This window comes from Filicampus tigris, chromosome 13, assembly GCF_054856515.1.
Source record: "Filicampus tigris isolate MCC_2025a chromosome 13, RoL_Ftig_1.0, whole genome shotgun sequence".
In the NCBI taxonomy this organism is placed as follows: Eukaryota; Metazoa; Chordata; class Actinopteri; order Syngnathiformes; family Syngnathidae; genus Filicampus; species Filicampus tigris.
This window is the reverse complement of record NC_141229.1, coordinates 13894051-13918138: the sequence shown is the minus strand read 5'-3', so window position 1 is coordinate 13918138 and position 24088 is coordinate 13894051. Positions and strand designations below refer to the sequence as shown.

Below are 24088 nucleotides of genomic sequence, written 5' to 3'. Positions count from 1 at the left end.
CAAAAAGCGGACCACATTTTGTGAAATGTTTTTGGTACATCATTGAATAAAGTGCAAATGAAAGGTTACTTTTTCAGTGTTTGGACTGAAAGGGCCACAGAAAGATGAGGGGATGACAACCCTGCCATGGAAGCTGAATACGCACCTCCACAGATGTATAATTACTGACAGGCATTGAGAAAGAGAATCATGAGGTCACTGTCCATGAACGCAGCTACATTTCAAACTATGTGGCAAAATGATTGACACTTGAAGAGAAATGAGAATAGAAGTCTTTTGCTGCCCTTTTTCTAATACTTTGGCACTAAAAATGATTTTGAGTCGTACCTTTTTTGAAAATCACTGAAGGTCAACATTTCCTTAAAGTTAAGTCTAATGGTTAGCACCCGACTTAGGCGCTACTTTTTTCCTAAGCTATTCATATCATCATAGTTCGGTGGGAGCCATAGATGACAAATTGTTTTACCAAAACTGTCCGCATGAAGAGTGAACATAGAATATAGAATAGCTACTATTGCTGAAGTTTACCAGTGAATCCTGACCACGTGGATCAGTGGAAAACAATCCACTATGAACAACGGATTTTGAATGGCTGCAAGACGACTCGCTTTGCCTCGTGATGTAACAATGACTAATGTGTACGAATGAGTTTTGGGGCTTTTGCTTTCCAACACTGAATAGGGATTTTATTGTGCAGGAGGAGGAAGATAAAGATACCGATCAATGACTTTTCTGGGAGGCTACTCTGTATCAAGTAGCCGTGCTCGGCATTGTTTGGAAACGTTTACTGGTGTTTTAAGGTATTAAGGTAAGTTCTTAAAAATCCCTCTGTGTGACATCTTTCTTTGCAAATATCACATTTTATAACGAGGAGACCCACAGCTAATGAAGCGAAGCGGCCTAAAAATGTACATATTTGTTTTTATGGCTAAATTTAGCCTAAATTTAATTATGAGCAGTAATATAGTCTGAAAATGACAGTATTCACTGTAAATGATGTTACCTTACCAGGCAATATATTGTTGACAGGCGTTGCAATATTGATGTCCTGCAGGTGCTCCAAGGTCTCAGTGTGAAAGAGGCGCAAAGTGGAACCTGAGCTGAAGGCAATCCAGATGCCCACGCCAGCCACCACCATTTGGGACACCACCATACCCTCCTCCTGATGGGCCTCCAGTTGCCTCTGGGTGGGGAAAATGGCACAGGTGAGCGAGCAATAGCGAGGTGCAAAAAATAAAATAAAAGACAATAACAAAAAAATCTTGCAAAGATCTGGATTCAAGTACTAAACCTAACATATGAGTAGTAGTAACAGAAATGACTCATAAAAAAGAACAAGAACTTGTTAATCAGCATTTCTCACGTGAAACTCAAACGTGGGGTATAAAACATTTGTACGCTTTAAATTTGTAAAACTGAATTCACAACGAGAAATGCAATAAAGTAGGCATTCTCCAAGCCAAGAGTTACATAACCTCACCACACATTGCACTACATGTAGGTGGAGTTAAATTTAGTCGAGTCCATTTAGCTGTCCATTCACAAGCACCTCAGAGTAATATTCTACTGAAAAGTAGATCGTAATCAAGCCTGAAATGTGTTCAAAGTGTGTTTAATCGATAAAAGATGCAAACATGAGAACTCAATTACTTGTATACGTCTCACCCTGTGCGAGTGGATTAAGTCTAATTCCTCAGTGGCGAATGGAATAAGAGCAAGATAGGCAGGTGGTCCAACATAATGAGCTTAATGAGGCTAAACAGATTATGAGAGAGTGCTTGTAAGGGGGACAAGACTATTCCTGGTCCCTTGTAAGGGGGACAAGACTATTTCTGGTCCCATGGCAAGGTGCTTCCATTTCTGAAACGAGAGGGGAACACGTACAAGGAAGGCCATATTCTTAGTCATATCCCAGGCTATGGAAAGAGGAGACCCAATGGAGGCAAATCAGACAATATCCCCTATTATTACTATTATTGTCACAAGAAGTTTCAAGTTCTTATTTTTAATTACCGTGTGATTTTTCAATTCTCCCTACCAAAACATTCGTTGCAACAGTGTCTGTCCCTTTTCCTTCTCCTTGTCTAACTAACTTTTTAGAGGGACACATTTTCCCACAGACTTAACAATTGGATAGGAGATGATTTGGGCTGCCATCATGGCTCCCACTTGAGTGTGCTTCCTGTGTGATTTGCACAGGCAGACGGGGACAGATAAGAGGAAAATGAGCACTTTTTTTTTTCTCTAATCCTCACAAATCTTAAAAAAGAATGAACTGGCCCCTTTAAATTACTTGTGTGCTACTTACCTCCACACAGTGCGTCTGTGTGCTAATGATGAAGACCTGCCCGCCCGATGAAGCCCAGAGATACTCTTCTACAGCCAGCATGGCTTTGATTGGCAAGACTCCCAGTTTCACCACCTTGGCCTTGTCGCTAATCCATAACCCATCTGTAACAGACAGTGACAGATCAATATTACATAAAAAACATGAGTTACGTACATTTATTACAACCTTTGCACTCGTACTACTGCACGGCCCATTGCGATCTCACAATAAAGGCCATTCTTCTTGAACTTTATCGAGGTTATGTTGACACTGTGCCTTTATAAATGTCACCTATAAAGGTCATTTGCATCAAGAACACTTCTAATACGGGTGGAGAGGCCATTGATGGTTTTCATAGCCTTCACTATGAATATAAATGTGGTGCGAAGCATTAGTCATAGCCAAGCTCCATCCTGCTCGCACCTCCTACACACTCAGCTCTCCATGTGCCTGGCACCCACAGTGGCAGCTCAGCACAGATGAAACACGGCTTGCAGACCACATTTGATTTAACAAAAAAAAAAAAAAGCTTGAATTCAACTAAGGCCAGTTTGTGTTCCAGCATGATTGTGCACCCATCTACAACAAAACTCACTGATACAATGGACGTGATAGTCTTCTTCAAGAAATTTCCAAAGTTCTTCATTGTACTGCATTTTCCTCACTTTTAGAACGGGCGTTACAAAAAGTCACACAAGAGCAAAGAAAAAACAAAAACATTTGCAGAGTTAAACCTTTGAATCCCATCAAATTTATGTTTTGTTTTGCAGGACACTATCCATAATGGCAGTTCATCTCTTGGAAATAAGAGTGAAAAAACAAATCATGTGCTCTGATGTCTCATGCAATTTATAGATCAGTCTCGTCTGACCTTATGCATGACAACAGTTTGAAGTTTTGTATAATCTTAAAAGCATTCACATTTAAAGGCTTCAGTGTATTTTCTTTCTTTTTTTCTTCTTCTTCCAACTGTCGTAAAAACCTTTGTCCACATACAAAGTAGTTATTGATATGTTGGACCGAGTTAGTTAGTAGAATTTAAGAATATAAACTAGTACACAGACACAAAAAAAAGACTACCGGTAAATTAAATGAATATAAAAAATGAGTCCTCAGCATGAATTACTAAACACGAAGGGCCCAGTGTCAAATTGAAGTTCATTTCCTCCAGATGCCGCACAGATTTGCCTAATCTCAACCAGGAAGTGAACGAGGCCTCACCAACAGTGTTTGTTCAAGAGGAGGCACAAAGGCAGCTATTGAAGAAGGGAGAGAGAGGAGGAGAGGTGCCACGCTGGGTGAGATTTTCCTCAGAAGAGCAGTACAGAAATAATTCAGAGGGCAGAAGTAATCTCACACAACAGAAGCTAGGTGGAATAAGCATTCCAGCAACGCCCTTGGTTTATTATTGTAATACAGCTGCATGCAGAAAGAGTAAATGAAAAAGGATTGAGTCATGTCGGAAAAGCATAAAAATACAAAAGTGCCAACTGCAACCAACTAAACATGCTGCCTGCGCGTCTCTGTGTATGAACAAGCCGTCAAACCAGCATATCTGTTTTCTTTTGACAACAGTGCCACAAACATTAAAACAACCTCCGCAGGAAGATGTTGAGCGCCATAGAGGAGCAAAATCACAGGCTCCCTTACATCTTCCCTCCTACAGCCAGTCACAAAGCAAAAACAAGCGGAGCAGTATGAGGATGACTGACCAGCCTCGTATATGAATACGAAGAGTTCCACAGTAAGACGACTAAAGATGCAAAGCAGCATCACTGTCACTTCAGCGCTTTTTGATGTTTTGTCCCAATTCAGTGTTTGATCACAAGTGTGACTGCTCTCCACAGAGGAATGTCGGCTGCTTGTGTTCTTGTTTTTATGCAGTATCGGTGCTTTATGATATAATGAAATGGACTGAGGGAAAAGGAATGGGTGTACCTATCAATAATTGATAATTAGGAATTCTTAAGTTTGGATTAGTTAGGTTCTCTTGAAGAACTGCAAATGGGCATATGTGGCAGCAAACATTCGGGGGAACACTTTTGTTTTCCTCACTAGTTTGCTGTGGGAAATGGGCAGCCAAAGAAGTCGAAAAATGTACAATTTAAGTGAGAACGTCGAAAACATTCCATCCCCAATAATGCAGTACCCTGCAGTAGAGATAGACCGATTATCGGCCGGGCCGATAATTGGGGCCGATATTTGGCATTTTGGCAATTATCGGCATCTGGCTTTTTTTTTTTCATTTTAAGGCCAATAAATTAAACGCTGGTTTATTGCAGGCCCGCCCACAGCACCATCTGATTGGTTCCTTGTGCAGTGGGTAACAGCCAATCAGCGTAAAGCTGCCTGTGTCTCTCTCGCTGCTTGAGCAGCACGGCACAGGAGAAATTCAAGCTATTAAACAGACTTTGAGGAAATGTTAATAAATAGCTGACAACCGCTTGTAACGTTACTAAATTGACGGCAAAGTACTGTAAGTGGAAGTCCGGTCACATGCATTTAGAGCAAAAAGTGTCACTTTTTCTGCTTCCACAGAAAGTCAGAACACCCACAAAAAGCAATGGAGAGAAGACACAGCCGTGTTGATGAGATTATTTTTCTGGCTTAGTAGCTGCGTTGAGGATGCACTTTTCTGTTTTTGAACTTTAAAACAAAGATGTGTGAAAGATAAACATCTGAGTTATAAGGGATTTTTAGAAAACTATTTACTGTAGAAAACTTTAAGGAGATGTTTGTTTTCATTGAAGTATAAGACATGCATCTGAGCCTGGGAGCTCCCGGCACTTTTCTAAGATCTAAAAAAGCGTTAAAATGTTGTAAATCACTCAAGTTTTTTAATTAAAGGCCTTTAAACTAAATCAAGTGCTGGAGTTTTTATTTTTCAAAATGTTGACACCATTTTAACACCTTTTTTCTATTTTTTTCGAATGAATATCGGCTTCAAATATCCATTACCGGCCTCCTTGACTAATAATCGGCATCGGTATCGGCCCTGAAAAAAGCATATCGGTCTATCTCTACCCTGGAGCATCTGCTTTCAGCTGATGGAATGGTCACAAGAACGGTCTCATGACAAAGCTTATTCACATGCTCATATTTTTTGTCAAAAGTCAGTTGGCTGGAGTGATTTTATTCTGTTACAGTTGAATTTGAGCTTTTTTTTCACTTCATGTTCTGCTCCCCCTTATAGTAGCTGCATTTTTTTTAACAAGACAGAATATTCAGGTTTTTACCCATTTAATCTATAGTTGTCCGGGTGATTGATTTGGAAAAGGTCATCCCTTTAATGAAGTACAGTATGGTACAGCAAAAGTCACTTGCTGCGAAAATGTTCTTAAGCAGCATTGCAATGGAGACCCAGGCAAGCGTTATCCCAGCAAATGATAGATGAGTCACATATTTACAGCGAAAGAGTGGCTTCGGGGATGAAATCAGGCATTAGATTGAGAGGAAAGAAGGCCAAAATGAGAATATCCAGCGACACCAAAACCTAACAAAGACACTGTGATGCTATCTCCTAATTAGTCAGCGGTGGATGAAGGAGCAAAAAGATGTGGCAAGTTGTGATGGCAAGTCAAAAACAGAGTTAAGCGTGAACACTTTTTCACTCCATCTGCAGCGTGGACGCACACAGACATACACAGCTAACAGATGAGCTTTGCAGAAGAAAGTTGCTGGAAACTATAACAGACATCTGATTTAAGTCATATGAAGACGACCTGAGAAATGTCTGACTGTAGTTACTAAAACAAATGTTGCATTTGACTAATGCTGATCATAAAAGTATTTGGAGCAATGATATATTTTGAAAAAAAAAGAGAGAATGTATTAAAGCCATGTAGCAGATGGAACAAAACAAAGAATGGCACAGACTGTGGGAAGAGAGTCAAGCCTGGATCCTTTCCTCTCTCTGTGTATGTCTGGAAGCGGGGACATTAAATAGGTCACCTCTTTCAGAATGGCTTCTCCCAGACAACCAGACAAATGGAAACAGGATCACAACACACGAGAAAGGTTGACCCATGATCACTCGATGCACAGTGAGCCTGTCATTTTCTAACACTAACTCCAAGAGCCACCATTGCAGAGCCACCAACTTAGCAACACTGCACTGATTCATGTGTTGTGGTTGAAACTCACATCATTTCAGGTCAGGCTCAGACTAAATATCTTGGTGCTTCGCTTACACAGTTTTAAAACACATTTCAAATATCAAAGCCGATATGTCTCTGTTTTACACAATTAGTGACTTAACCATAATTGGCCTCATTAGAGCCATTTATGAGGATCAGCAAACAGTGCATTAAGCCATCCCACTGACAGACATACCCTGTGATCTGGAGTAGATGGCCACAGAGCCACTGACCAGGCCAGCATACAAACAGCGTTTCATGTAAGCCAAGCTAGTGACAGTGGATTTGTCTGGGGTGAAGAACTGCTGCAGGCGCACTTTCTTGGACCGCTGGCTGCTTTTGTAGACAATAATGCTAAAAACAAAAAGATTAAAAAAAAAAAAATTACGGGCTCATAGATACAGTACTGTACATTTGTGTCAAGTTAAATATATTCATTGGCCATTTTTATTAGGTACACTTATCTCAAAGGGCTATTTATTTTTAAAATATGTATCATAGTTGTAGTGTGGAGTGGTCTAACACTATACTGCATTGTTCTGTCAGACATTTTAAGAATGATGTTTAGCCCCCTTGCTTTTTGGCCTTTCTTGCACTCAGAGCCAAACACGAGGTGCTCTAAAGCGGCCATACCAGCTGACTATCCAAATAGGGGTTGGACTGGGACCACGTGGGTCGGCTAAATATGCAGACGGGAACTTCGTGGCGGTTAGGCGATGCCCAGCTCTGTTAAATACAGTGATTCTGTTACAGTGCTTGAATTGTACCAAATGGAAATCAAGGTGTACAATGTACCTAATATTTAGGCCAATGAATGTATGTTCTACATTGAACAGCACTACTTTTTGTAGTTCAAGTGAAGATGAATCTTAATTCGTTAGATGACTTCAAATTAATTTATAAGTTATTCCTGCATGTACAAAGCACACATAGTAATGCAACAAATCTATAAGATCATGCTATTGAAAATTACACCTTGGATGGGGACATGTGAGTATTTATGATCCACAGTCATTTCAAAGCTTATGCTTCCATTACCTGCCCTCCTCCATGCCCAGGCAGACAGTGGTAACACTGGCTTTTGACGGCAAGACCTGGTTGCTTTGTTGGACTTGACTTTCATCATTTTCCTGAGGCTCTTCTGCCGGGACGTAAGCCATGCACAAGATACGGGACTCCACATTGAAGCACTCCGTCACCTTTGGGCTGCAGCTCTGCATGGCAACAATGGCTATTTGGCCCATCTGGTTGGTGCAACTTGCAACCTGCAGAGTGCAATGTGTTTAAATTTGAGCACATGGGATGTTTTAATTGTGCTACTAAAACTACACAACAAACTAAGCCAAGATGAGGTATCTAGTCATGAAAGCAAAGAATCTAAAGACAAAATTAAGATACAGTAAATAATCAAATTATAATATAAGTAACGGTACAATAATACTAAAAACAACAAGTCATCCCTAAATGTATTAAGTTACGTTACAAACAACACACCTGAAAAAACAAATTCCCTTGCTTCACGTTAGTATAACAAATCAACACAATCTATAAGGTTTCACACATTACCACACTTGAGAAAATAATCAGTTCTACCAATGTATATATATCGAGCTTCCTCCTAATTGCCAAACTGTTACATGAGCTGCGCTAAGCAAGTTTCTGGGAGCCAATATTTGTTTTAAGAAAAATATCAAACTATAAAGAAAAAATGTTCAGAACCCTGACAATCTCACTTAAGGGGACATTCGAAGCTGAGCGAATTAACCTCATAACAAAAACATATGATCTGAAATAACACAAGAATGAAGGAGTATGAATAACATCTTGATTGTGAAAAGCAGCCGTGCCTGATTACCTGGCATGTGTGCTTACTTGAAGTGTAGTCAGCTGCTGTAAGCAGGGATGTGAAACTAGATGCTGAGTGACCTTCAGCAGACACGCATTCAACATACAGTATATTAAATTGTCAAGTCTTTAGCTAAAAATTAATTTGTTTTTTGCTCAGTGCTGAAGTGGGTATTTTCACAGTTAACTGTTATCGGAACGACATCTTACCCAGACACAACCGTGGCCCACAACAGGAGTGTCTGCTGTGCTCTCTGTGTTGATGTAGGGCTCTGGGTTGTGGACTGCGCACTCCACCTGACACAGAGAATTCATTCATCAGAAAAAAAATGTAAAAATGTATTCATTATAAAATATACTACAGCATCACTCGGGAGAGTTTAGACCTCTGTCAAGAGGAAAAACATTTCTGTAAGGCAGTCTTCAATTGCCAATGTCATAAGGGGAGATCTTGCTCTAGAAACGCACTTGGCACGCTCATGTCCGGACCCCAGCGAGTCAATTTCTGCTTCCGCAACGTAAAGCACTGTGTGCCTTCGACCGCCCTAATTTCAATGGGAATGAGGGGAGCCGCTTCTCTGACCTAGTCAAGCAAAATACCAAAAGAAAAAAAAAACCTCCAACCATGTGCACAGTTAGACTGCATTTTGTGCTAGACTTATGCCGGGCATGCAAACAGGGCCCTAAATGTGCCTGCATGTGTTGGGTCCAGTCCTCTGTGTCGTGTGCAACACAAAAATATGCAGCAGAGTGAGTTGAATTTCCCCTTGAGGGATTATTATGGCTCTAATAAATTAAAATTGAATTAAAAAAAATATCTAGAGATTTTCCAGATCCCAGAAGAGCCATGTTCTCATCCAAGCTTCTCTTTTGCTCACTAAAATCATGTTAACTTTTCATGATTTTTTTTTTTTTTTCCATGATTGTTATATTAAACCTACACCGACTGAAGCATTCGGATCGGTATTCAGATCTGCTCTGCTCAAGTGCACACCATCAACATGCTGAAAAACTGACACAATTCAAGTTGAAGGTGATCGATCTGGCCATTGAAAAAGGCAATCTACGAACTGTAGCTTGGAATAAATTAATCGATGACACTGCGTTGGAAGATTCTGGACCTTATTTTTGTTGCACATATTTCGTTACGGCCCTAGCAGCATTTTCGCTTCAGCGTTACATTGTGCTGTTTCCACTTGTTTATTTCCGACATTAAAGTGTGCAGTTTTTGTTCTCGTGTACATTATTTGTATGTGCAACTTACAAACCTTATGTGCAACAAAGGTTCTGATCTTTTTATTTAGTGGGTGCAGTTTATAAACAGGTGAGTGTTAGACAAGCAAGACAATATTAATTATATAGGCAATTTCTCTGCTATTTTTGGCCACAAGTGGTGAATCAATATTAGTGGACAAATACAACCATGGGTGTAATGTGGATCAAGGTTATTGCAAGGGCAAAATCAACCGTGCAAAAGCCACGTCAAAAGCTCTCGACTCAGAAAATAACAAAAGGTATAATCTTTCAGGATGTCATCTTTACAAGAAAGGTATTGCAGTACTTTTAAAGCATCATGCACAAAGCTACTGCCTGCAGCAAAAAACAGTCTCACCTTGAACTCTTGTAGTTTAGACATGACCACGGGCATCTGTTTGAGCAAGAGTGGGTGTTTCTGCTTTTTAAGTTGATTTCCATCATCTTCTGCAAACAACCAGCCCTGAAGGTTGTCCTCCTCTAATATAAAATACACACACGCGCATGATGCTCAATTGTCCTGTCCATACTTTAAACTTACATGCACATGATAATAGTTGTGAGGCACACACAATCAAGCATTTTATAGCCTAGTAGTGGACTGTACCTAGAGCCAGTTTAGCCATTTGCAAGTTACTGATCCACGACTGCTTGATGGCTGGGTTGAGAGTATTGAACACTGCACTAAAGTATGTGGCTTTGCCCAACCTGCTGACAAAGAGAGGACAAAAAAAGATGATGAGCTGTTTCATCTAAGGCAAGCGTTGAAGCTTAAACTTTTTTTTTTTTTTTTTTGCATGTTGAGGTTAAATGTACCGGTACTGTCAGATAAACATTGAAATTACATGCCAAAGAAGCAGATTTCCTTTTGTCATTATTGTTATGTACTGAAACGTTTTTCACAGATGTTTGTCACGCATAGATTTGATTGTATTGCCCATGCAAGTTAGTAACCGTTCAATAACATTGAAAACATTCGCTTCACTTTTAATATGTTTTCATGTTAATAAAATAAAATGATATCCGTCTTGGCTGATGTCACCCGAGGGGGGGGAGTCTTTCAGTGCTGATTGAAAAATGCACGCTGACAGAAGCCGAAAACGTCGATGCAGTTATCACTTCTAGCGCACGCAACCCATTTGTGTGTGTGCGTGTGTATTGGAGGGGGCTGTTGTTGAGTTTTAGAGACTGAGGGATCACGGAAAAAACATGCACTACTTTCCCAAGCAAAATCTCACAAGCTAAGGACAGGAATGATGAGAATGGGAAAGTAAAAGCCAGAAGGATAAGACAGTTAAGGGGAATGCAAAAAAGGCAACAACAAATCAGGTGCACCCTTGCGAGGGACAACATTCAGGCTTTATCCGTACATGTGTAAATGTGACATGAGCATTAATGTTGGCAAACAGCTGCAGCACTGGTTGGTTAGCCTTTAGAGAAGGATGCACATTTCCTCCCTTGTGATTCATAACTCCGATTAGGGCTAATGGAGGAGCATGTTCATCCACGTGTGTCCTAATGCTCGATTCTAAAGCTGCGAACATGGAGTGACAATACATGCAGGAAAAGGGGTACGCATGCGGTAAAGGTGAAATAAAGAAATGACCACATGCAAACAAAATGTTGAGGAATGAAGTTAGTAGTTTAAATCAATTTTCTGCAACAAAAAAAAAAAACAGACTTGTCTTGTTTTCCAGGCAGCTGAAGCTGGATCCGACAGCGGTCAGCTGCCCTAATCTCTTCTTCCTTCTTCAGAATCAGCCTCTGGAGACCCGAGACCCAGTCCTGGGACACTGTGGGGTTCACATTCTAACCAGGCAGAATAGATTATGAAAAGCCAGAAGCACAGAGAAGAGCAATGAAATTAAGGCAAATTCATTATACGCTCTTAAATGGCTAATTCCAAGTTTCCACACCCCAGCATGGTAGTAAACTTGCACCTCCAAGTGGTGTGAGCACTTGTGGGAGTCACTAATCTAAAGCTTCATCACATTGTGTGGGTTCCTTGATACTGTTCTTCTTTAAATAAAACCTTTAGTACAAAAAAATAAAAGCTAAGATAAGAAAACGTACACAAGTAATACTGCTGTTTATTCAAAAAGGACTGAAGAGAAGTAAATGGACATCGGTCTTTAGCAAATAATGAAATAATGACACCAATGCCTCAATCGTTCAATCCATGAAGCAATTTGCAAAACTATAATTAGAGTCTGTGTCATTCAGCATATTACATTTTATGTCAAGGGACACAGCCTCTTTTCATCAGTATGTCCCAATTAACTTATACGCCTGGGACACGCGTCTCTAAGAGTTTAACAGGTACTGTACTTCACTCAGTCTGGCCAATACTGAAGAAACGGAATCTCAATCCTGAGACATGAAAGGTTTGAATGGGCTGAGAGTTTCTTGAGACAAATTGCTTCCTCCCAAATATAATACATGCTACAAACACCCTGACCTTTATGGCGTGCTGGTTGGCAATGCCTTTGATACTGATTTTCATCAGTTCTACTGCAACTCTTCAGGTAAAATAATGGTTGGAAAAGTAATTTGGGGCATTTTTCTGTATTCTTACCATTACTTCAGTCTTGTTCCTGAAACAGTTAAGAATACGACAGCGCTAGCGTTCCATCACAGTGCAATGACACAGATACCTGGTAGTTGCCTTTGAGGCTGCTGATCATGCCCGAGATCTGGTTGACCAAGCTGAGGTCATGGATTAGGTTTTGCAGATCCTGGTACAGCTGACCTGGGCCCATGTAGAGTTTGTCTACACAGAGAAACCGGAAGAATATTCAAATAACAGTCAGCAAAGGTGACATCTACAGTAGACTGGAAAGGAGATAATTCCTAGGACAAAGGCAGCGCAGAGAGAAGTTGAGTCTGAAGGAGATCAATAAAAGGGTGAAAGGTCCGTTTCCCACGGTTATCTCCAACAGCTCTGCAAACTTGGCCGCGGCTCAGAGGCCTCATAAATATTTTCACAAGATCATCAAGCTTTAAGCATTGCCTTTTTTGTATTCATCAAACAATGGGTTGTGGTGCAAGCATCGAAGAAGATTAAAAAACATGCCATGTCAAGATAATATTCCTGTCAGTTTTCCAATTTCCAACTGTTAACTTAATATGAATTAAGAAAAAAATAAAAGCCCTGATTGGGTATTACACACTAAAACTGGCAGACTATTAGAATCGCAGTATTAGCCCTTACAAATGAATGAGTGCCCCCTGCATGTGCATCATCTAACAGTTTATATTAGTGGTTTGTTGACTAGCCTAATTTATAAATTCATTATTTTTCACTCTATAGCTGTTGACAATGTCATTGAAATGATCCATATAACTAATGATAATACGAAATCCAAGGAGGAATTATACTCTTTTACTTAACGTGTATTCATCTGAACTGTTCTGTACAAAGAAGCTGTATGTGATTTTCATGGCTCATCTGTCAGAATAAACAGACAAGGGGTTGAATTCAGGTCAGGAATTCAGGCGGAAAGGCTGAATGAACCCTCCATGAATGATATGTGGCGTGTCATGTCAGAAGCATGTTCTATAAATTGCCCATTTGTACTCAGTCAAGGCAGAGTTTGGTTCTGCCGAACATGTGTTCCACTTATCCAGGCCACTTTTGGTCACTCAGATGTTATGTTTCTCTAAATATGTGCACAACGGGTTTTGTTTGTTGTTGTTGTTTTTTTAAATGTGATGTCAATTTGTGTACCGGTAAATTAAAATTCAATCATATTATACATTATACTTTAAATTGAATTATATTGAATTAGCATTTCACACAGGCAAACACAGACAACATTTTAATGAATACATCTAGAACTTCTGATTGAGGTATAACTGTACTCATTAGAGTAACTCCCCTCATTAAATTGACCATTCACTGCTGAACTGCGGTGATTGCCTATGAAATTAGTGCCAAACTCATGAATGACTCTTTGTGAGAGAGCCAGCATTTTCAAACCAAACAGGCCAAGAGGAGAATCCTCAAAATGCTCACACCAGACCCACTCCAGCAATTACACAAACCCTAAATACAAACAATAAGCTTGATTTATGGTGCTGGAATTTGTGCTGTTTTTGTCTTTGTTTTTGTATGTGATTTCACTCCACATACAGCACTTTGTATGCAGCAATGGCTGTTTTTAAAGTGCTTTTAAACAAAGTTGAGATGTGTTGAACAGGATTATGTGTTAGAAAACGGATGGACGGATGGACAGACTATTACAAGAGCAGGTTTTATGTGGTCCTCTGACAACTACGAGTCATGTGAAGAGGTAACACACTCACTGCTGTTGTGACTGCATTCACATTAACTGCTTGACCACAGAGGACTGAAAATAGTTCAAATGTGTTCAAAGTTTCACATAGGGAATACACGTAAGGTACAATTTGAAAAGATTAACTGGCTAGGGAACGACTGCATCAAAATGAGTGACAAATTACCATGAAGGTGCATGTCCTCCTACACAGATTTGTTTATGTCAAAAGAATTATATTTTGCACAATTTCAGCAAGACACTTTACTATGTACTGGGGGCGGGGGTCGTCCATCCAGTAATTCTTTTCTGGCTTTCTTCTCTCTTGAAGTGCAAACACACTTGTATCAGGGCGAGAGAAAGATGCCATTCTGCCATTTGGAACCTTGAATGAATGCCCTTCAACCAGACCACATGTTATGAAGGTCTGTCTCTGCCATCTGCTACACAAACTCATATCCTGGCTGTCCAGTGGCTGGACAGTTTATTTATCTCAGCAACGAATCAGAGACTGGTGAATTAATATGAGATAGATCAAATATTGCGCTCGTTAGATGTGTTAGAACTCATTCTATAGTGAATAAGAGGAGCAGTGTGGTAGTTGAAAAAATATTGTATCTGCATGTGTGCAGAATATACTATACTTTTGATGCCAGCAATAGTCCATCTTCCAAAATCAATAAATTAACAACAAAAACAGTTAATTGACCACAAAATAATTTACGAGTGTCTCTCACTTGACTGATATAGGTCTTTAAAGGGAAACCAACCCCCACATTTTTAAAGCCAAAATACATTGTATGTGCCCCCACTTGTCAAAACACGGTACACTCTGATTAATATTGTGTTGGTGGAAGAAGAATTAAACAGAATAATTCATCACACGCTAGGGCACTGCGATGTGAAATTGTGATTAGCTGCGGAAGTGACGTCACAGCTGCAACTGCGTCTTGAACTGTGTCAGCTGACAGCCTTTGAGAGCGATCAACTTAACTATTCAATCGTGTATACACCATGGCTCAGATACTGCCGCCAAGTGTAGTGAAAAGTAAAACCGCTGTACACCAACTTCTTGAAGTAAAAGAGATCGGCAAAAAAAAGAAATCCAGATCAGCTCACAACTATATAAGTACATGTAAATGATTATGTTTATTATGTAGCTTTTTATGACCACGGTTTATTATGTAGCTTTTGTACATGTAGTGAAACCAAATACTTAGCATGTCATTGCTGAATATTTACTAAGTGTATGGCTTTTGGGGAAAATAAAGCTAGCAGAAATGGGCTGGTAAACGTCATTCTCACCAATTAGCACTCTCACGAGGGTAAAAAGACCGATAAAGTGAATAGATGTGATATTTTTAAAGTTTTTTGTTTTTTTTGGAATATATACTTTGTAGATTATGGTAAACTGCAGCAGTTTGTTCCCCTTTAAAGAGGCTTAGTAGTCATCTGTGATAGGAATGAGCCAAGTGTTTCCAGTGACATCATTGGACCGGACAGCTAAAAGTCTTGAGGACTGAAAAGGGAAACTATGCACTCAGTTGGCGGGACAGACTGTTGGTAAGTTTTGGAAACATCTGTAAATTCACGGCAAATGACAACATCGCCCCGTAGACTTACCGCGCACACTTGTACTGGTAAATCTATGGGCCTGGAAACAAGTGGCAATTTTAGGGTTAGAGTCTAGGAAGCAATCCATCACAGGTATAACTGACCAGAAGTTGTTGGCTGAGTGTTTGTCCCAAAAAGGTATCAATATTCATAAACTTAGCATTCTGAATTCTGTTACACAGAGGCAAGAAGCAGACAAGCAGACGTACTTGGCTTTGAATTGATGACCACTTTCTCCCCAGAATGGGAGGCAGCGTAGCGGGTGGTGTCGGGAACGTCCTCACTGGATCCAAACTCCAGCGCTTCTACAAAGCTCAAAGGAACACTCCACTTTAGAAGGAACCGCTGGTCAAGTGGGGCATTGCCACTACTACTACCACCATCCTGGTACCTGACAAGAGAAGATAATGGTAAAACTACTGAGCTATGCATGTGACTTACATTTGCATAAGCCTCTGGCACATTTTTTAAAAGCGAACGTTCCCATTAGGGAGGCCGGTGATTCTTCTCTTTGGAGGTACTGAACCCCACAAGTTTAATCCGTGCATTCAAAGAACCTTTCGTAATTGGAAAGATAAAATTCGATTTTTTTTTTTCAAATTTAAAAGGATAAGCGATAAATAAACAAAACATGAATTTCATAAAAACAAAAACAAACTCAAAGAATACTTATTGCAAATCAATGTGACTTTGGCTGTGGCCTTGCATTGGTAAGGTCATGAATGTGCAACTTCCCCTTGGCAAGTGCCTCTCATTTTATGTTGGCAACAAAGGGTTACAACTATGTCATTTTAATGTTCATAGATTTTATGTCGACCATCTTCAAAAAGGATTGCTTGCAATTACATTCTAATAAATCTTTGGACGATTTGATGAAGCCCAAAGGCTGAGAGAGGTGTTCTCAAGAGTTGTCATGAATCATAGGAGTGGACTGGAGTGAATGAACAGACAGACGCACGCACGCACCAGGTGGCCATCGGGAATGTCGGGAAAATATTTGAATTTTCTTGAACGGCTGATGTAATTCCGGGCCGGTCCTGGCCATCACGGCATCCAGAATACATCTACCCCAACCTCCCGTCGCCAATCATTTCTCGCCGCATGTCTCAGCGCAATTACCAAATTCATAAAAACACTGAACAACATTGCCCCAGCATGAAAATGACAATATGCCCGTTTTTACGCCGAGCGCAGACTACGTTATTTTCTGTTCCTAAATTGTCGGATGAGTCGGGGGCGAAGCAACTTCGTGCGCCGGAACGCCAAAAGAGGCGCAACACGACCCCAAACACGGTAGACTAGACTTAAGCTGGCACAAAATTGAAGTTATATCAGTTTTTACATTGAGTGCCCGTTTATCAAAATAGGGCCCACAGTGTTTTGCATGTTTCTTTACACTTTTACTTTTGTACAATTTCAAACTATTAAAATTGTAGCATAACAGAAACACACACAAATTAAAACCCAATACTAGATAAATGAAAACAACACATCTCTAAGAAAATGTAATTACAAGGGGAACATAGTATATTTGTACCCATGGAGAGCAGAAGATGTAATTTACGCGGGAGAGTTGACATGGTTTACACGCAGTAGTTTGTGGTCACTGACCGAATATTGGGCGTGGCACACATGAGAACATCATTGAGCAGGAAAAGGCGTCGCTCCTTTGTTTTGATGACTTCACCACGCTCATTGTAAACTGTCTCCACCATGTCGTCTGAGCGGATCAGGTAGCGGCTACCGTTGCTCAGAAGCTAACAGGATAAAAGGTAAGGAAAGAGTGCAAAGTAAAAGTTAACAAGCAAATCAAATTTCATGACTGCTCACTTGCTAAACTGTGAGTTAAAAGTGAGTTAAAAGCAAAGACGTTTGAGGTCATGACAACCAGAACCCATGTCAATTATGTAGGAAAAACACGTTTCTGAGATGTCAGAACTGGTAGCCCTTCATAGACCTAATTACATATTAAAATTTGTGTTAGACTAAGCCATATGTTAGAACAACAAAGACAACTGTAAGCAGCTTGTGACTGCTCCCATTGGGAATGGAATAAAATAAAAAGTCAAACTCATTTAAAGACATAAGCATTATTCGAAAATAGAAAGCAGTCTCATACAAAAAGTTGAACACTAATTTGTGCTTCGTAAAATTAAAAAACTGCCCTGCGATTGGCTGGCAACCAATTCAGGGTGTCCCCCGCCTACTGCCCGAAGACAGCTGGGATAGGCTCCGGCACGCCCCGCGACCCTTGTGAGGATAAGCGGTATCGATAATGGATGGATGGATAAAATTAAAAATCCAAACGTATACCCAATGCCCACCATGTACAAACCTTGTTGAGGTAGCGTTCATTCATAGCTTTTGCAATGTGACGAATCTCACAGCGCTGGTCAGCTTCTCTCTTTTTTTCATTGAGCTTCTCAGCCAGGGTCTCGAGTTCTGTCAAGGCCATCTGCAGGGGCAGGCGGTCTGCATGGCCCACTGGTGTGTTTCTGAGCATGTCCTGGTGAGGAGCAAGGCAAAAAACACATGCATTACATGTAAGTGAGTCCAGAAGAGCCATGATGTGTAAATGTAAGATAAGATAAGATAAGAAAACCTTTATTGATCCCACAGTGGGGAAATTTTCAGCGTTACAGCAGCAAAGATATAGGTCACACCGAGACGGCGGCATAATGTAGCCGTTAATGTATAACATTAACAGCAAACATTCAGAGTCAAACCTATGTAAATATACGCAGTAACCATGTGTATATACACATGTATATACACACAAACATACATCTACATATAAAGTATGAAGAAACACTCATTTTGGCCTGTACATAGTACAGAGGAAAAAATACTATAAGTGACAGTGCTGCAGTGAAATATAAGGAACAGCATTGGATAAAAATACAGTAGTGGGGAATGTTGATTATTGCACAATAGAAGCTCAGGTGCAGGACTGCACGATTGCACTAATGTCCGCCAGTTTGTAGAGACTATCCAATGTTCTTGTTAAACAGTCTGACAGCAGCAGGCAAGAAGAAGCGGCGGAATCTCTCCTTTGCACAGCGAGGGTGTAAACAGTCTGTCGCTTAAGGAGCTGTGGAGCGCTGTAAGAGTGCCCTGGAGGGGGTGGGCCGGGTCGTCCAGCATTGATGACAGTTTAGCTATCATCCTCCTGTCCCCCACTGAGTCCACCGAGTCTAGGGAGCAGCCCAGGACAGAGCCGGCCCTCTTGACCAGTTTGTCCAGCTTCTTCTTGTCCTGGGCCGAGACGCCGCCTGCCCAGGTGACCACTCCCTGGAAAATGACCGATGCAACCACCGAGTCATAAGAGTTCCTGAGGAGTGTCCCCTGAACTCCAAAGGACCTCAGTCTCCTGAGTAGGAAGAGTCTGCTCTGACCCTTCCTATAGAGAGCGTCTGTGTTGTCGCTCCAGTCCAGTTTATTGTTCAGATGAACACCCAGGTACTTGTAAGTTGACTCTCTCAACATCTGTTCCCCGGATATTCACCGGTGCAGGTGCAGAGTGTTGGAGCCTGCAGATATCCACCACCATCTCTTTGGATTTCCCCGCATTGAACAGGAGTCGGTTCTGATGGCACCAGTCCACAAAACCCTGAGTAAGTTATCTGAAATCCCGATCATCTCCGTCTCCATCCGTCATGTAGAACTGTGTTCCACTTTTACATGTATTTACATGCATTTTAATTTAAGTTCTTCGGATACCAGAAGCCTGAAGGCCTTATTGCATGTAATCATGCAGTGTACCACTATGCTCCAATTATTTCAAAAGCGTAAAAGTGAACTAATTTTTTAAAATGAGGAAACGTTTTTGCACTCCATGCATTTGTTGGCTGTCCTTGATGTGAGTGCATTGACCCTGTCCTTGTATCCATGAGTAAAACACTCCATCTGCTGGTGAATATACATACGGCTCCTAAATGTGCTGTATACCAGTGAACAGGAAGTCACTTTTCATTGACATACCTGGAGGAGTAAAATGAACTGTGGAAACCTCTGGATTGGTTTCATCATCAAGCCATACAAAGTCATCCTATCACAGCTTGTCTCTTGACGATGCTGCAATATATAATACAAAACAAATTATAAATATCCATGTAACAGCTATATTTGAGGTGCTGGCTATCAAACCAGCAAACAAATATTTAAGCATCAAATATTGCTTCTGATGTCCAAATTGTATTTACTTAACCTTTAGGAATTCCAGAAAGCCAGGTTTTGATGCACACGTTTTTCTCACCACTGACATTGCCGTACTGAAGTTGTTCACATACTCACTGTAGGCATCCAGCACCATAGACTTTGAGAACTGTTGAAATAAAAACAAAAAAGGAAACCACTGAGCAGTGCTTTATGTTAGCAAAGAATTTTTTCTTCCTTCATCCTGTGTTCTATTTTGAGCGTCTAAAGCTGGGTGAACACTCGTGAAACTTTGCACACACACAAGGCCTGCTTAAACCATTTATATTTTACAAGGCTCTTGTCCTAAATGCCAGTATCCCAACATGCCAGTACCCCAATGTGCAAGTACCCTTTATAGCTGCCCATAGCTCTCGTTTACTTTGTCTTTGTTGAATCCAAGCTTACCGAGGCTACAAAGACATCACCAATCATCGCCAGGCTGTCCCACTCTGCCACTCGACTTGCCAGAGCGATCTGGAACAGGAAGTGACACTGCAGGATCTCTCGCACTCTGTAGAAGGTCATCTTCAGTTTCCTGTCGCTCAGTAACCTCGGTTCAGTCTGGGACAAGGGCTTTTCATATTGCTGACAAAGCAAATAATTTTGTATGTCATAAATTGCATAATAAAACACAGACTAATCGCTGCTTCTGTTGAGGTATACCTCTAATATTCTCTTCAATGCATCTAGATAGTTCTTCTCACTCTCCAGTATTGAGCCCAATATACATCGTCTCACCAGCTGTAGGGGACAGTTTTCATTATAATGTTAAAATTAGTCATTTTACAAAAATGGGAACTAAATGACATTTTTGCTTACTTGTTGCTGTGAAAGCCCCTGCGGGGCTGGACCCAAAATTGGCTCAACGTTGAAACAATCCACCTCAATGAATAATTCAGACTCCTCATCTTCAAGACAGGTAGACTTCCTCTCTAAATAATTATTATGACAACAAAAAAAGAGAAATACGATTTTAAAAGAATGAATTGACAAGAATGTATCTGGTCAACTTTACTTCAAATATGACCCTTCACACACCTCATTATGAGGTAGTAAAAGCATAAGATTTGCGTGCGTCCGTTCAAAAAATGTGCTGCAGTCAGATAGGGCTCAGACCAGAACTTCCATCGAGTAGCGAGGAGATAGACAGAGGAGCGAAGTGGGGGAAGCAAGAAATGTTTGGGCGATTGCTCTTAGAAATGTCTAAAGAAGACATCATGTCATTGGCGTGTTACTAATGGACCGCAAGTCTGGCTGAATGATTACTATCAATGAGCTATCAATAGGGTGGCATGGCTCAGTGGTAGAGTGGTCGTCTCCCAACCTGGACATTGTGAGTTTGAGCTTCAACCTTTGTGAGCATGTTGACCTGTCCTTGAGGAAGACACTGCGCCCTAATTTGCTCCCTATGGACTTGGCCGCGCCTTGCATAGCAGTAGCCTCAATTAGTGTATGAGAAGCTTTGGGCACCATATGGTGTAGATAAAGCTATATAAGTGCACGCCACATCACGCTTTTTTTTCCTAGGGGATCAAATTAAACAAAAAAATCAACACCTTCACAACTTTGCAGATGCAAAGACAATGTTGATTGGTGCTGTATAACCAATGAGAATTAAAAGTTAATTCACTCTTAAAAAGGATATGCTCATATTCTGATTCCGTAATATCATAATAACATCAGCATTAAAAAAACATCAACGATAGTATCGTTTATCATGACAGTTTCCGGGAAATTATATCGTGCTAAAAATGTGTTATTGTGACAGGCCTAGGTCTGCTGCACCCGAAAACAAACTTGAACGCAACCAGTGCAAAATGATAGTCTAAAGCCCTGTAACTGGGTTTAACACATTGCATTACTTTGATGTTGTGTAAAATTAAACTACAGTATTCTTTTTTTTTTTATTTACATACCATTAGAAAAAGACTTGGTTTTGATGAAAGAACGTCCCTTCTTAACTGCGGCTTTGGTTTTCTCAAGCCCATCTTTGGTTCCTTCTTTAGCTGCTTTCACCAACTTCTGCATCTTAAAAGTGTGACAAAACATAATTAGTCTTTTTTCTTTTAAAGTTTGATTGGTATACTTTCTTCCCAAACTGATGACTGCACTTTAAATGTTGACTACACGTAGCCAAAGTGCAACTGAGTAATGCAGGACACACAGTATGAGTGTTGTTAAAATCTGGATGCTAATGTAGGATGGAAGCAAGTTAAAACACAGCAGAGAATGACACAGCAACTGGGACATCAGATGAGTGTAACAAAGAGTTCCTATATGATACATAGCGCTTCTAAATTTGTTCCTGCAGGTTTTATAGTTTTAATTTGTTCTCATTGACGAGGGTTGTCTGATAGATTTTTTTTTTTTACCCAATGGTTCAGTTGCAACGTTTGAAGCTCATTAGTGATCAATATACTGTTGCAAATTATGATATAAGTTTAGGCATGCTGGTAGCTAATTGACTGGTGCCCCAGTTTACTGATAAAAAACAAACAAAAACGTATATACAAGGCAACACATCATTCCGTAAAATTGTTGAACATTCAGTGGGATTCATAACGATGAGACAGGCCGGTGCAGCAGACAATGAGGAAAACCCATCACTAACCACCACCACAAAACATTGACATTAGTGCAGGATAGGCGTACCACAGTGTCAGTTATAGATGCTCACAGTCAAGTCGGCCGGACTGAGAGTAAAAAAGATTGAAACTAGTGGAACACAGGCAGGCGAGGCGAGCTGCAGCTAGTTTACCTTCTGCTCGTGTTTCTGTTTGAGCTGCTGCAGCTCTACAGTTCCCACTGTATTTGCCATAAGATCTTTCATCTTTTTCTCATAGTGTTCTTTCAAACGGCTCAGATCTTGAGAGAGCTAAACAAAAGCAAAGCAAGCATTATTGGTTAACGCTTGTCAAGTGCGCTTGGAGTGATATCTACAGCAAACCCACTGTATGCTCATTGTCCTAAAATATTTGGTAATTTTAGGTTTGGTTTAATGTGAGAAATGTGTTGTTCTGGTCATACGTATAGCTGACATTATCTAATTGACATTATTATGTACTAGCACAGTATAGGTAGATGGAATTTAGGGTTCATAACATTATATAGGTTACTAATGGGTTTACATGCCTTCCCGCTTTAAATATTCATAGCTGTCTTTCAATTTTTCTACAGCCCTTAATAGTACAAGGAAGGAACAACATTTAGTTACTTACACTAAGTAAACTTGTGATGTCTTTCTGGAAGTCACACAATGGTAACTATTATAAATAATAAAAATAAAATGTTTTCAAACTGTGATTTTGCAGAACGGTCCATCTCTGACGGACGCCCATTTTGTGGACGGTTGGACGGAGGACGAGGAGTCTTTTAAAAAGGACTGATTAAGCAACAATGGAAGTAGGTTTTCATCCTTCCAAACGTCCCTAACTGGGTCAAGTCCCGACTGAGGTGTTGTGTTGGGTTCTTTTAAAACTCAAGACCGCCTTGCTAAGCCTGCACAACACTGGAGTGCTCTTTTGGAACACTGGGTGGGAGGGGCCTGCCCGACGGAACGGAACGTAAGGACAGAAGCGCTTTTCGGAGGACGATAATTTTTATGAATAAGGACGGAGTGACGAGGACGGAAGGGTACGCAGGTCGTGGATGGAGGACGGCCCGGCAAAAAAGGGTAAAGTGCCCAGCTCTGGTTATTAATAAGAAAATAAAAGTATATTATACACATGTATAATTGTGAAAATGTGATGAATTTAACCAAGTGTTATTTTAAATTATTTTCTAATTGAAATAGTCATTAAATTAATAACATTAATTTTCCTGCAATTTGAGGAATGTACTATAATGGGTTAAAAAAAATCGAATCATTTCAGGATTTGAGAAGATGTAGGCTCGTTTGTTCACATACTGTACATCTTTCAGTGGAGGTGCATTTCAAATTCAAGCATACATTTTAAAATGTCCTTAGCTGTTTTTACTGCTAAGTAACAGGAAACAAATGGCCGAGCAAGTACAGTAATTGTGGCACCCACGTGGGTCTTCCTCTGGGCGGGCTTTCCTCTCATGAAGGCATTTGGCAGGCCATTCTCAGAGCGCCCTTCCCCATCGCTCGCCTCTTCGTAGCTTTCAAACTCACTCGAGCTCCAGCCATTGTCAAGATAACCTCCTTCCTCACCGAGCTCCACGTCGTCATAAATCATCTCATCTGGTTCTGAGTAAGCAGAGAAGAAATCAGGATGTGCAAAAAACACAACAGTATCATCTCTACTAAAGTTTGAAAGAGATTTGAAACATCTTAGCAAGATGGATATTTAGTTGAATTGAAATTGACCTGAAATGTGCATGAATGACAACAATGTTATTTCTTGGAGGTATTTTTTTTCGATAAGGCAGTTTATGGGTTACAGTTTTGGGCTAAAAGCTGATTTGTTATATTACAC

General features: G+C 40.4%; 1 protein-coding gene across 4 annotated transcripts in view; it reads right to left on the bottom strand.

Annotated features, from left to right (window-relative positions):
* arhgef10 (Rho guanine nucleotide exchange factor (GEF) 10) overlaps window positions 1-24088 on the bottom strand; it is a 48958-nt gene that overhangs the window by 8604 nt on the left and 16266 nt on the right. Inside the window, exons 8-27 of one of the 4 annotated variants that reach the window (XM_086049740.1) lie at window positions 23681-23859; window positions 22408-22524; window positions 21566-21677; window positions 20469-20581; window positions 20313-20390; window positions 20055-20234; window positions 19660-19776; window positions 19434-19526; window positions 17788-17958; window positions 17064-17209; window positions 15662-15843; window positions 12219-12334; window positions 11246-11373; window positions 10172-10275; window positions 9923-10044; window positions 8521-8607; window positions 7504-7730; window positions 6662-6819; window positions 2309-2451; window positions 1009-1183 (exon numbers count right to left, since the gene is read on the bottom strand). In XM_086049740.1, coding sequence (XP_085905866.1) covers window positions 1009-1183; window positions 2309-2451; window positions 6662-6819; window positions 7504-7730; window positions 8521-8607; window positions 9923-10044; window positions 10172-10275; window positions 11246-11373; window positions 12219-12334; window positions 15662-15843; window positions 17064-17209; window positions 17788-17958; window positions 19434-19526; window positions 19660-19776; window positions 20055-20234; window positions 20313-20390; window positions 20469-20581; window positions 21566-21677; window positions 22408-22524; window positions 23681-23859 — 2748 coding nt within the window. The remainder of the gene's footprint in view (window positions 1-1008; window positions 1184-2308; window positions 2452-6661; window positions 6820-7503; window positions 7731-8520; window positions 8608-9922; window positions 10045-10171; window positions 10276-11245; window positions 11374-12218; window positions 12335-15661; window positions 15844-17063; window positions 17210-17787; window positions 17959-19433; window positions 19527-19659; window positions 19777-20054; window positions 20235-20312; window positions 20391-20468; window positions 20582-21565; window positions 21678-22407; window positions 22525-23680; window positions 23860-24088) is intronic. The other 3 variants (XM_086049741.1, XM_086049742.1, XM_086049743.1) reach the window with 3 other exon arrangements.